Raw genomic sequence first — 14969 nt, forward strand, 5'->3', positions numbered from 1 at the left:
TCAATTTGGTCAGTCTACAAATTATTTGTTAATATGTTCTGGCCACCCCGACCATCCACTCAAAAAAAAAATCGGCATGCGGCTGAATCTAGTTGATGATCCCTGTTTAGACAGAGCTTCTCAATAAGCAGGCACTGGGGGACCAATGGAGTGATGTTCAGTGGAACTGAAGGGGGCACAGGCCCCCCTATTTTAAACCATTATTTGTACTGAATTGTTTTTAAGGCATTGCATAGGTAGAAAAGTAGAGCACCCAAACGCAGATGCTCCAACAAAACATGGAAGGCTTCAACCCATACCAACGTTTTGAGCCTCACTGATATTCCCTGCTCAGTACCCGAAAAGACATGTGCTTCTGACCTCATATGTTAAAGGAATTGAGTATGGTCACCGATGTCCCCTAAAAGTGAACAGTATGTGCTGTGGAGACAGGGCGGTGATATATCCACCTCTGTTCTGTACTGTCTTTGACCCCAGGGTCACTGGCCAAGGATTGAGCATCAGCCTGTTTTCTCTGTGTTTCACAGCACAGACCAGCGCTCCGGAGCCAAGAGGATGAATGTATGTCAGTATAGGGGCTTGTGGAATAAGTGTAACACTTTACAGATTCACATGTAATGTTTCTCCCTGCGAGGATGTGTGCACAAAAGCGCTGGTGAACTGTAATAGCGTGCTGTGCAGGGCTCCAATCCATTAGGGATTTGTGTTCAGATGATAATGGTATGGAAAGCAGAAGAATACTTTAAAGGTAATGACTTGTGAGAGGGTTGTGTTACAATGTGAACTGTACAACAATATGGAGTCTTGCTTTGGTAGGCGTCATATTTTCTCTAATTCAATACATTTGTTTTCTCATATCTCTCACACTTTCATATCTATTTTAATTAAAACGTTCAGGCAACAGTAGCACACCTCCTGGATACATATTGCAATGTCGCAAGAAACAAATGTTCAGGAGTTGCTAAAGATTTTCAAGTGAAAGTAGCCATCCCAGTTCATTGACAGCAGCTGTTTGTAGACAAAGCTTTGAGCAGTAAATGGCATGTCATACAACTAGTTCAATGTTCAACAGCGCTACCTGCTGGTAGTAGGACTGTACTACTAACAAAGTGAAGTCCTGTTGACCACCACGATCACGGTAAAAGTCAAAGCTTACTGCTGAACGTTAAATCATGGTTTGTAACATGGTTTGAAGCCTAGCCTGCCCCAGACTGTTAATACATGTAATGGTGGTGACCTTACAAACAAAAAGGCGACGCGAGTAAAATGGGCAAACTTTTGTTTTTATTTCTTTGGTGACTGAGAGCAGGTAAAACAGTCTTGTTTAATTTAAAAATGTATTTCTCAAACATCCCAGACTTTCACATTGTAAAAAAAAAAGTTATACTGTAAATATAAAATGTTATTATGTGCACTTTAATGCTAAAACACAACAAATAAAAAAAGACAAACAACAACTGCTGGATGATCGTCATCAATTGTGCAACACTAAATCTGTACAAAGTGTTTGGTGATATTGTGACGGAAACACTGCAATTTCAGCTGATTGAAGCCCTTGGTCCATTGTTGACCCCTAAATGTCATACTATAAGGCCTATCTAGCATAGTGTGTAGTAAAAGAATATCTTCATCACATTGACTCAGATACTGTGATGTTAGCTGTCTCCCACAAAGCATGTAAATACATGTAGTATCGAGACTAGTCAGACCAAGTGATTGCATCATCAGAATATTTCACTTACAAAACAATAACATAGCAAGAAGAGGAAGAGCAGCTTGAAAAATAAATTATTTGTATCTTTTGTTTAAAAAGGTGTTTGTTCAAGTCTTTTGAAGTGTTTCACTAAGTACATTCTCTCAATAGTAGTTTTACATTGACCTAAGAAAACAGCACATGGAAGGAAGCGAAGAGCTTGAGTCGCCTACAGTGTCAGGAAACAGAGAAGTTACCCCCTCAGGCAGAACAGAAGTAAAGCAAATTTTTTAAAGGATTTTTATAACATTGTTTTAGTAACATTAAAATACCTCACATTTGTTGTAAACGTAGCAAGGAATTCCAGGTTATATTGTCTAGAAAACATACATTCCATAACCCTCCTTTCCCTTCTATAGTTTCATTCAACACAGCCAAATAATTTACAGGTCGATGGCTTCACTTCAATGTATAAGGCCTTTAGGGCTTAGGAGGAGACACTCATTTGGCCCTCAGTCAAATAATACTTAGAAATCTCCTCTCTTGTTTCTCAACATACAATAGAAAGCAAAAGTGTTAAATGGATGTGCACAAACATTAACCCATTATCAACGCATCATATATTTTTTATATATCTATGGATGAGATGGGATGAAGACTGCAGCTGATGACAAAGAGCTAGTGATAAAAGGTCAAATTCTGATTGAATGGGCCTTCGCCATGTTTCAGTTTTTCATTCTGTGATCTGAAATCTGATTGGTCAGTGACGTGTGTCATCGGATAGTCCCAAGCTTGGTATTGGATGAAAAACTCTGAAAAAATGCATACAGTAATCATGTGTAACAACAAGATAAACCCAAGCATAGATCCTCTTTCTTTGAAATGTCATTTCCGGAATAATGTAGAGAAGAGAGAGATGGATTGTGTACTGTGGATTCATTTGATTGTCAGTGCCTGCGTAGTACAGACTATTTGTAAATTAATTGTATTATTTTGCATAACATAAGCGCTATAATTTCACAAAAGCTGGAATTTGCCGATATCTTTTTCCCAATGTAAGAGTTGAACGCTCTCCTGTCTGTATAAAATGGAGAAAATCGTATAGTTGAGGATGAATGCATTATTTGGTCCAAAGTACATCTCCAGCACACTTTCCCAGTAGCCAACTGAAGGTATCCACTTTGGCTTTGTTATAAAATAGTGTCCCTTTATAAGAATATTCTTTAAAATAATATTTCTTTAAAAAGGCACATCATTCCAAGATTCCATCATCAAAATTGCAAGAAAAATTGTAAATATCCTTTGGGTTTCTTCTTTTTGTCCTTTCATTCATTAAAGTTCTTAAAATGTTTTCATTCCATTAAAAAAAACAAATATCCACATAACTAACAGTCCTGCGTTCCTATGGTTTAGGCTCTGCTGGTTCTGAGTAACCTAGTGTAACCATGGCGATCATTGTCTTCTGCTTGTCTTCTGCCTCTCCTCTCTCTCCTTCCTCGATGGTGAGGATGATGTCGGGCCGTCGCCTCGTCGGACCGCCGCTTGTATTTGTTGCTACTGAACAGGCTGTAACTCTGCCTCCTCGCAAAGGCCCTCTGGAAGTTTGATGCTGGGGAAGAAACAATAGCACTTGGTCAGAAAATGTGGAGAGATCCTCACTAGAATCAATCAATCAATCGATCTACTGTACTCACGACTCATGCAGGCGATTTTGGGGATGTCCCATCGGCCGTCTTCATGGCAACGGATGGTTGGCACGTGCCTCTGGATGAAACCGTCCCTACACTGGTACCTCACTAGTGCGTTGATCTCATAGCGTGACCTCTTTCTGCCGAAGGTACGAGCGTTCTGTACCAGAGGGGGCTGGTTACAGCCCACTGGGAAGAACACACAGGGGTTGATGGGAGAATGAATGGCTGAAATGGATGGATGGATGGATGAATAAACAAATGAATGAATGGATTAATGGATGGATGAATGGGTGGATGGATGAATGAATGAATGATAGATAAATGTACACAGTCAGTGGATTGAAATAGCTCTCAACATTTCAGTCATTTAGCAGACGCTCCAGTCCAGAGAGACTTACAGTTAGTGCATCCATCTTAGGATATCTAGGTGGGACAATTATTATGGGACAATTATGGCTAACATTGAAGTACTTTTGTGGCATTTTTAAACTGTACTTCTGTCTTACCTGTGCCTTTCTTGCAGGTGAAGGTGAGATGGTAGTTGCAGGGCACGTCATTCCACTGGCCGTCCTCGTGCCAGATCATCACCACACAGTCCTCTCCAGATGAGAAGAAACTGTCTGGCTGGTTGGGACGCCAGTTCTCATATTGCTATGGGAAAAGAAGAAGAAACAGACCATCACGATTGGATCATCATCATCATCACTGTCCACATCATCATCATCATTATAAGAAGGATCGGACCAGGATCACAGTAAAGACACTAGTAAATTTCCTCTAGCAAGTGCCTCACTTTGTCCGAGCTGAAATCAGTACAGATACACACTCTCTTTATTTTAGAATGACAGCTAACAACATGCTGGCAGCACTCGTTATCTCTGGGGTATAATTGGAACAATAGATATGGTCAGTGATAGTCCAGTCTCAAGTCTCCTCTGGGGTAAAGGCCATTACATTGGTTATCAATGAGGTTAAAATAGCTTTCCAGTGTGTAGTTAGGTTGGTGGGGCCATTTCTGAATGACTCATAAGTGGCAGCTGAATGTAATGCTTATATCATCCACTGGAGGGCTCTATGTTCCTTCTGCCTGTTCAGATCAACACAGACGTATTGACACATCTGGAACTAGAATCATGACAACAATCCTTTTTTTAAATTCGATTTAACCTTCATTTTACCAGGTAGATGGAGTGAAAACTATTTTTCACTTACAGCGACAACCTGGTGAAGAGTTGCAGGGGTGATAGATAACGGTAGAATGTACTGTGACTGGGGAATTTAAATCACGTTTTACTTTCTCCTACTTTCAAACAGACTATCCTACTCGTCTGTCTCTCCAACCACCCTCTCTCCTCTCTCCCTACCCCTCCTCCCCTCTCTCCTCAACCTCTCCACCCTCTCTTCTCTCCCCCCACCCCCTCCTCCACTCTCTCCTCATCCTCTCCACCTTCTCTCCTCACCCCCTCCACCTCTCCACCCCCTCTCCTCTATCCCCACCCCCTCCACCCCTCTCTCTTCTCTCCTCACCCCCTCCACCCCTCTCTCCTCGCCCCCTCCACACTTCTATACTCCACACTGCTGCCTCAGTTCCCAAAGGACACTGTAAGCCACTGCTCAGCTACACTATGACATCACCCTCCAGACTTTTCACTGGGACCCTGTGAGAGACTTCGCTCCAAAGCCAAACAAAGGAACCGAAAAGAGGCCAAATCACTAAATAAACTGAGCCTGTGAGTCCTGCTCAGATAAACATTATACTGGTACAGTTGTGCTGTGCAGGATGGAAACAGTCATGGGAAATAGAATGTTTCTAACGCATATACACTGTCATATTGCACATTTGGAAGACAGAGGACTATTGATCCAATGCGGAGTATTGGATATTATAAACCGGGTAGTTTGGGTCCTGGATGCTGATTGGCTGAAATAGCATTTCAGCTGTGTGTACACCTAGTGTACAAAACATTAAGAACAGCTGGTCTTTCCATGGCATAGACTGACCAGGTGAATCCAGGTGAAAGCTATGATCCCTTATTTCTGTCACTTATTAAATCCACTTCAATCAGTGTAGATTAAGACAATAGAGACAATTGAGACATGGATTGTGTATGTGTGCCAGTCAGATGGTGAATGTGAAAGACAAAAGGTTTAAGTGCCTTTGAACAGAGTATGGTAGTAGGTGCCAGGCGCACCGGTTTGTGTGAAGAACTGCAATGCTGCTGGGTTTTTCACGCTCAATAGTTTCCCGTGTGTATCAAGAATGGTCCACCAACCAAAGGACATCCAGACAATTTTTTAATTGCAGAAAAGTTATCCTGCAACAGGGTGATCAAATTAAGATCTTACATCTGTGTGTGTGTGTGTGTGTGTGTGTGTGTGTGTGTGTGTGTGTGTGTGTGTGTGTGTGTGTGTGTGTGTGTGTGTGTGTACGACAATTATCGTGTGTTGAAGCAGAGTTACACTAGTAATGCCAGGCATGTATTGAATGACACACCATTACTGTGTAATGTGGAGAGACCATAGCAAAGCATTGAGAAGCCTACTCTTAGCTCCTCTCCCACCTTGTTAGAAATACAATTGATCCTGTCACAGGGAAGTTATATTATTAATGTGGCATTGCAAATATACTTTCTTTGGATGAATAGAGAATTAAGCAATATGTCCCGAGGGGTATGGTACAGTGCCTTTGGAAAGTATTCAGACCCCTTGACTTTTTCCACATTTTGATAGGACTTTGTTGAAGCACCTTTGGCAGCGATTACAGTCTTGAATCTTCTTGGGTATGAAGCTTAGCACACTTGCTTAGCACACTTGTATTTGAGGAGTTTCTCCCATTCTTCTCTGCAGATCGCCTCAAGCTCTGCCAGGTTGGATGGGGAGTGTTGCTGCACAGCTAATTTCAGGTCTCTCCAGAGATGTTCGTTCGGGTTCAAGTCCGGGCTCTGGCTGGGCCATTCAAGGACAATCAGAGAATTGTCCCGAAGCCACTCCTGTGTTGCCTTGGCTGTGTGCTTAGGGTCGTTGTCCTGATGGAAGGTGAACCTTTGCCCCAGTCTAAGGTCCTGAGCGCTCTGGAGCAGGTTTTCATCAAGGATCTCTCTGTACTTTGCTCCGTTCATCTTTTCCTCGATCCTGACTAGTCTCCCAGTCCCTGCTGCTGAAAAACAACCCCACAGCATGCTGCTGCCACCACCATGCTTCAACGTAGGGGTGGTGCCATGTTTCCTCCAGACATGATGCTTGGCATTCAGGCCAAAGAGTTCAATCTTGGTTTCATCAGACCAGAGAACCTTGTTTCGTATGGTCTGAGAGTATTTAGGTGCGTTAGGCAAACTCATAGTGCGCTGTCATGTGTCTTTTACTGTGGAGTGGCTTCCCTCTGGCCACTCTACCATAAATGCCTGATTGGTGGAGTGCTGCAGAGATGGTTGTCCTTCTGGAAGGTTCTCCCATCTCCACCGAGGACCTCTAGATATCTGTCAAAGTGACCATCGAGTTCTTGGTCACCTCCCTGACCAAGGCCCTTCTGACCAGATTGCTCAGTTTGGCTGGACGGCTAGGTCTAGGAAGAGTCTTGGTGGTTCCAAACTTCTTCCATTTAAGAATGATGGAGGCCACTGTGTTCTTTGGGACCTTCAATGCTGCAGAAAAGTTTTGGTACCCTTCCCCAGATCTGTGCCTCAAAACAATCCTGTCTCGGGGGCTCTACGGACAATTCCTTCGACCTCATGGCTTGGTTTTTTCTCTGACATGCACTGTCAACTGTGAGACCTTACATAGACAGCTGTGTGCCTTTCCAAATCATGTCTAATCAATTGAATTTACCACAGGTGATCAAGTTTTAGAAACATCTCAAGGATGATCAATGGAAACAGGATGCACATGAGCTCAATTTCGAGTCTCATTGCAAAGGGTCTGAATACTTATGTAAATAAGGTATTTCTGTTTTAATTTTTAATAGATTTGCAAAAATGTCAAAAAAACTGTTTTTGCTTTGTCATTATGGGGTATTGTGTGTAGATTGCTGAGGGAATTGTTTTATTTAATCAATTTTAGAATAAGGCTGTAACGTAACAAAATATGGAAAAAGTCAAGGGGGCCTGAATACTTTCCGAAGACCATTACAAACTGGGTGGTTCGAGCCCTGAATGCTAATTGTCTGACAGCTGTGCTATATCAGACTGTATACAACGGGTATGACAAAACATTAAATATGTATTGCTTTAATTACTTTGGTAACCAGTTTATATTAGCAATAAGGCATCTGGGAGTTTGTGGTATACAGTATGCTCAATATACCACGGCTAAGGGCTGTCTCCAGGCACTCCGCTTTGTTCCTGCGAACAGCCCTTAGCAGTACTATATTTAAGCAATAAGCCCTGAGGGGGTGAGGTATCTGGCCAATATACTACAGCTAAGGGCTGTTCTTATGCATGACGCATCGTGGAGTGCGTGGATACAGGCCTTAGTTGTGGTACAGTATGTTGGCCATATACCACAAACCCCCAAGGTGCCTTATTGCCATCATAAACTGGTTACCAACGTAATTAGAGCAGTAAAAATGAATGTTTTGTCCTACCCGTCGTATATGGCCAATGTACCATGGCTAAGGGCTGTATCCAGGCACTCCGCGTTGGGTCGCGCTAAGAACAGCCCTTAGCCGTGTTATATTGGCCATATACCACACCCCCTCGTGCCTTATTGCTTAATTCTCTATTCATCCAAATAAAGTATATTTACAATGCCACATTAATAATATAATTTCCCTGTGACAGGATCAATTGTATTTCTAACAAGGTGGGAGAGGAGCTAAGAGGAGGCTTCTCAATGCTTTGCTATGGTCCCTCCACATTACACAGTAATGGTGTGTCATTCAATACATTCCTGGCATTACTAGAGTAACTCTGCTTCAACACACGATAATTGGCGTATGACACACATACAGATGTAAGATCTTAATTTGATCACCCTGTAAAACTAGAGTATTTGAGCTACAAAAAAAAAGCTTCTGAATTGTCTAATTTCCCCTTGGAAATGTCAGACTTGATTTTCCTGTTTGAAAAATGTATCAACCCCTACAAAAATGTACATTAAATTTAATCCACATAATAATTCACATTTCCTGTTGCTGCAGGATTATTTTCCTGCTATAGCAAACTTGCTGCAGCTGTATACACACAGCTGCAGAGCTGCGTGGAATGCACCGCTGCATTGATCAGAGCTACCATCTTTCAGCTAGGCTTTAGGTTCAAACAGTCTGTTCAAAGCCTTGACCCCCCCCCTCCCCCCTCATCTTGTTCCTCCCCCGAGGCCCCATGCAAGAACCCACAAGGAACCTTGTTATTACGGTTAGCAAACACAACCTCAGCTTCCTGCTCAGCTGACTGACGTAGCAAATGCCCACAACAGCCCCCACGCATCCTCCCCAAAATAATCAAACAACCTCCCTCCCACAAAACCAAAATGACCCCACACATGCAAATTATAATTCCTACATTTCCTGAATGAATTGAAAATCAATGTTGTGTGTGTTAAATGTGTTTGTTGTTTTACACAAGAGAGAATGTAATACTGTTAAGGTAGATACACTCTGTTCCCAGATAAAGCCGTAATACAGTAAGGCTGACCACCCACCCAGGCCCACTAACCTACCCCACCCCCCCACCTATCTCTCTCTGCTGCCGGGGACAGGTGCTGCCCATCTGTGTGTCTGGCTGCCTGCTGTGCTTCCTGAGGAGAGGGGGAGGCCTGTACCTGTCTGCGCCTGTCAGCTCCTCTCTCTGCTGCGTCATTGACACCTTTATTCCCATCTCTCTCAACTGAGAGGGGGTTCAATCTGCCCGCAAAAGGACACAGCTTATCTCCTGCCCCCCAGGCCCTCTCTGTCCTCCGCCCTTCCCCCCACCCCTCTCTCTCTGGTGATGGTGGGGTCTTATCTTTGAAGTGAAGAGCCAATCTGTACAACCTGGCCGAAAGTAGTAATTAACCACTTTCCTGTCTAGTGAGGGGAATCTGCAGTGCGTTTACATGACCACAAACAAACATGCTGCCACTTGTGCAGACACATACACTAGATATACTGAGGCTCATTATGTCGATTTTTCTCCCTCTCTTACAATCAACAGACACACAAAATTCAAGCCAGTGTGGTTATTGTTATAGTTTGTGAATGACAGAGATTGTTGTTAGTGAAAGGCATGACATGTCACTGGACATGTAGAGTAGCATTTCCATAGCAATAGAATGAATAGAACGGGCTTGGAACCTCTAACCCTGGCAATTTGACTGGGAAACTCATGGGTACACTTGCAATGGCTGCCTGGTATTGTGATGCAATAATTTCCATGCTAATGTAGAATGTTCATTCAAATGATGTTAACTGATGTGGCTCATGCAATGGAATGTATTTTTTGTAATGTCAGTTGAATCGACAACTCACAGCACCGATTATTTTTGTATATTTCTTTTACATCCCTTTTTTCTCCCCAATTTCGTGGTATCCAATTGGTAGTAGTTACAGTCTTGTCTCATCGCTGCAACTTCCCTATGGACTCGGGAGAGGCGAAGGTCGAGAGCCATGCGTCCTCCGAAACACAACCCAACCAAGCCGCACTGCTTCTTGACACAATGCCGATCCAACCCGGAAGCCAGCCGCACCAATGTGTCGGAGGAAACACCGCACACCTGGCGACCTGGTCAGAGTGCACTGCGCCTGGCCCGCCACAGGAGTCGCTAGTGCACAATGAGACAAGGATATCCCTGCCGGCCAAACCCTCCCTAACCCGGACGACGCTGGGTCAATTTTCCGCCGCCCCATGGGCCTCCCATTCGCGGCCGGCTGCGACAGAGCCTGGACTCGACCCCAGAATCTCTGGTGGCACAGCTAGCACTGCGCCACCCGGGACAGCACAGATTATTGGGTACACTTCCTGCTTTTACTTCCTGCTTTGCCTCTATGGGTATACTCGCAGTCCCCCCGTTATGCCATCATTGTCTTGAATGGGGATGCCTGTTCTATTCATTATATTTCTATGAGCATGACGCCAAGCCAGTGAGCTTGTCCAACAGGGTGTAGAGGAGATAGTAGGGTATGTCATGAGAAAGTGACCACAGTGAGTTTCCTCATTTACCACCGCAGGAAATGACACATCTCCTAGATGACTGTGTTTGTCAGCAGTATCCCTGTAAATATTTACCGGGATTCAACACTGTTTGTTGAGGCTAAAAAGTGTGAGAACCCCTTCTTACCATGGGCGTGCTGTCGGTCCAGCGGAAGTCATTCTCGTACATCTTATCATTCAGGCCGATCCACTGGTAGTCCTGTCCAAGGCCTGCCGTGAAGGGCACAACAGAACACAGGAGGTCAATGAGTTGATTCCAATGCCTTATTAGGCGCTTTTCAGTCCCTCCATAAAGAGAGAGCGAGAGAGGCATTTTTCTACACATGCATCACTCTTCCTGTTCCAACTGCCTGCGTTTTCTTTCTCTCTCTCAGCCAAGACGTTTGACGTCTACTCCACGTCTACTCCACTGTTGCTGCCAACCACCCAAAAACCTACTGTAGTAATCCACTATGCCTCTCTGCTCCACAGCCCATATTCATTAATGAGATTAGTGTATACTGACTTTAAGACGAGGAGCATGGGGATAAATCTGTTGGGAATTCCCTGGTGTTTCTGCAAATTCCAGATGTAGGATAATCCTACAATTAGCTGCAGGGGTTTTAAATCAGCCTTAAGAAGAATACTTGTGAAATACTGTAGTTATTTTCAGATGGTTGAGACTGTGTCATTGAGCATTATTCTATGGTTGGCTTTGTGTCTTGTGTTGTCTTGTGTACAACTAATAGTATTGTTTTCATGGCGTGTACGTGTATGAGTGTGATATCACACTTACGGTTGACAAACTGCTGCTCATCATGGGAGAGGATGCTGGCCAGGTGTGCCCCCTGTACCCGGCACTCTCTCTCCGCTGTGTCCCAGTTCCTCCTCTGGGGGATGTACTTGTAGCAGTTGCCCTGGAACTTGTGCCAGCCATAGTCACACGTCTCAGTGTCTGAGGAGAGAGAGAGAATGGATGTGTATCACAGACATTTGTGCTTCAACGGTACAATAAAAAAGATAACAGCAGCTGAGAATCCACGGACAATGACACAGACTTTTACAATGGGCGGAATGCCTATAAATAAACACAGCATTTTCAAAAACTGTTATTGATTGAGGGGGGAAAAAAGGTTGTTAACAATGCATGAGTCTACAACTTGGCAAAAAAAGGTCATGTGATTAATGAATAAAAGGGTTACACACATTCTAATACCTTTCACTATATTTTCACTGAAAAAGGAAAAAGAGACTCTCCCCTAAGAATGTCTAATCCACCCAACACCTGTAGGAACATGGTCCTATCTGGATGTTGATCTAGGTTTCATCCCTATCCTCCAGTGCACACCAATTAGGTTCAGGAGATAACTAGGAGACAGAGAGCGGGGTACTGTGTGTCTTTATAAGGTCACCCTGAGCCCCCTGGCTCTGCTGTTATCTCAGACTGCTCTCTAATCAGAGCCCCCCCTCAATTCAATTCAAGGGTCTTTAAAAGTTAAATAAACAATACAAAGTGGACAGTAAATATTACACTCACACAAGTTCCAAAATAATAGAGACATTTCAAATGTCATATTATGTCTATATACAGTGTTGTATAACGATGTACAAATAGTTAAAGTACAAAAGGGAAAACAAATAAATAAACATAAATATTGTATTTTCAATGGTGTTTGTTCTTCACTGGTTGCTCTTTTCTTGTGGCAACAGGTCACACATCTTGCTGCTGTGATTGCACACTGTGGTATTTCACCCAATAGATATGGGAGTTTATCAAAATTGGATTTGTTTTCGAATTCTTTGTGGGTCTGTGTAATCTGAGGGAAATATGTGTTACTAATATGGTCATCTCTCTCTCTCTCTCTCTCTCTCCCTCTCTCTCTCTCTCTCTCTCTCTCTCCCTCACTCCCTCTCTCTCTCTCCTCTAGCCCCCAGCACCCTATAAACCAGTGAGGAGGTCAGAGAAAGACTCTGGAGTGTCTACACTAGTGGTTATCTATGTATATTTTTTCAATATCAGATTTCATGAACCATTTTGATGGTAACCCTGTCATGATGCAGTCATGTGTGTGTGTGTGTGTGTGTACTACTGTGGCACATCTATTTACTTATATTTACTACTTACCTTCTCACTCTCTTATACCCTTAATACAGTTGTATATGGGCTAAACAAAGAGTGTTATCATAGCCTTTTCTCTGTTTGCCTTCTGGCAAGAGACCCTGAGAAAACAGCTGGGTCTAAGCATACGGGATCCAGCCCTGACTCAGTGATGAGTAATGGCAGCAACATTCGGAGTATGGTCAGGACAGACTGGCCAGCATGTATAATGCCCTGGGTCAACACACCAGGGACAAAATGGGGTGTAGTCAAGCTATAGACTCAATAGAGAATAAGAGGCTATGAGTTTGTCTGAATGACATAATCAGGCATATCACTGTACTTGTGCATGTAACATTAAAACTTCAAACTTTAAACATGAAGCTTGAGTTTCTCAACCCAGGTTCTGTTGAACAAATGCAGTGATATCTACTGATTCCTTTCACATACCCTGCTTAGGGCCAGTGAACGATTGGATCATTGTTGAGTTGAACAAGAGAGGACGTGAAGTCTAAAACACCTGTACTGGAAAATTACTTTACACCTGGACTCGTGGGTATTAACCGAATGTCTGTGATTTCTTTAATAGACCATTGTGTTTGCAGACATGGAAAACTGTGACAATCTGTGGTCTGTCTGATATGTGAAGAGACTGTAGCCCCTGGCTTTCTGACCACACATTTCTACGCTTCCTCCAGTATCTGAATGACTCAGAGTCTAAGAGTCTCACTCTATTTCCCAAGGGCTCAGGTAACTGATCATATCACACACAGCTATCTGGTGATCTATGACTTTCCTCCAACAAAGCCAACTTCTTTTCCTCTGTGATCTAAATTCAATGATCAGTGATGTATTTTTGTGTGAAATCGAGGCCAGCGCTGGAACGCGTCACACCGTTGCTAAGAACACTGCCATTGTTTATTTTACTATTTCATATTCTCCTTTGCATGGCAAGCCTTTATAAGTACTAGTGCCTGAATGATGGAGAAAAAGGGTTAGCTGGAACAACCTTGAACAAATACCTACTCGAATGCTTTCATTCAGCTGATGTTAAATGAGGAGAGAATCCTACTGACAGAGTTTACTGACAGATCCCATGGATATTCTAACTAACCTACCTTCTTCACAATAGAATCCAGTGTAGCTTGAGAGGCAAACACAGGTGAAGGAATTCAGGCCGTCAACGCATGTAGCTCCGTTGTGACAGGGGTTGGACTGACATTCATCAATGTCTGAAAAGAAAACGTGAAAAAGCATGGGTAAATTATACTGCACAAGAAATAAAACAAACCGAAAGAACAACTGCATAACCAGTCAGATGTGAAGGAGGTGGACATGCAAAACAAATGCATGTCTGATGAACTCGGAATTCAAATTACAACATGTAGACAGTGGTGGAAAAAGTACCCGATTGTCATACTTGAGTAAAACTGAAGATACCTTAATAGAAAATGACTAAATTAAAAGTAAACGTCACCCAGTAAAAGTCTAAAAGTATTAAGTTTTAAATATACTTAAGTATTAAAAGTTAATGTAATTTCAAAAATATGCTTAAGTATCAAAAGTAAAAGTAAAAGTATAAATAATTTCAAATTGCTTTGAAAGCAAACCAGCAAACCAGATGCCACGGTTTTCTTGTTTTTTAATTATTATGGATAGCCAGGGGCACACTCCAACAGTCCACATATTTTACAAACTAAGCATGTGTGTTTAGTGAGTCCGCCAGATCAGAGGCAGTAAAGATGGCCAGGGATGTTCTCTTGACAAGAACTTGAATTTGACGTTTTTCCTGTCCCGCTAAGCATTCAAAATATACTTACTTTTGGCTGACAGGTAAAATGTATGGAGTAAAAGTACAACAAAAGTTGTGAAAAATATAAATAGTAAAGAAAAGTACAGATACTCCAAAAAACTACATAAGTTGTACTTTAAAGTATTTTTATTTAAGTACTTTACACCATTGCATGCAGATAATACCCATTGTCCAATTTTGGCACATGGCTACTGCACCAGTAAGCCACCAAAATGAAAGGCCTACACATAAATGTGGCCTTCAGGATATAATTGGTCCTTTCGTTGAGATGAATCTCATTAGCATATTGAGACTGAACGCTTACTCTAAAATGCCTAGTCCTCCACTGACTGAAAACCATTTTTGGCATACCTGTTTCACAACGATCTCCACTGTAGCCAGGGGCACAGCTGCAAGAGGGGAGACTTCCGCGTCTGTAGCAAGAGCCCCCATTCAGACAAATGTTCTCAGTGCAGGAGTGGATGCCTGTGTTTTAAATAAGAAGTAGAAAAAGGAAAACAAACATTCAATTGATTTCACATTCTAGAGAAGATAAACGTTAAATGACAAACGTTTAAAATTATGATATGATGAT

At 42.7% G+C, this 14969-nt stretch overlaps 1 protein-coding gene across 2 annotated transcripts in view; it reads right to left on the bottom strand.

Moving 5' to 3' along the window:
- Positions 1-1262: 1262 nt before the first annotated feature.
- LOC106585763 (uncharacterized) overlaps positions 1263-14969 on the bottom strand; it is a 43792-nt gene continuing 30085 nt past the window's right edge. The window contains exons 2-8 of one of the 2 annotated variants that reach the window (XM_014172348.3): positions 14747-14860; positions 13701-13814; positions 11281-11439; positions 10633-10715; positions 3891-4035; positions 3388-3609; positions 1263-3302 (exon numbers count right to left, since the gene is read on the bottom strand). In XM_014172348.3, the coding sequence (XP_014027823.3) occupies positions 3103-3302; positions 3388-3609; positions 3891-4035; positions 10633-10715; positions 11281-11439; positions 13701-13814; positions 14747-14860 (1037 nt within the window). In that variant the 3' untranslated portion in view covers positions 1263-3102. The remainder of the gene's footprint in view (positions 3303-3387; positions 3610-3890; positions 4036-10632; positions 10716-11280; positions 11440-13700; positions 13815-14746; positions 14861-14969) is intronic. The other variant, XM_014172349.3, reaches the window with a different exon arrangement.

Source organism: Salmo salar, chromosome 24, assembly GCF_965601325.2.
Source record: "Salmo salar chromosome 24, fSalSal1, whole genome shotgun sequence".
NCBI classification, from domain to species: domain Eukaryota; kingdom Metazoa; phylum Chordata; class Actinopteri; order Salmoniformes; family Salmonidae; genus Salmo; species Salmo salar.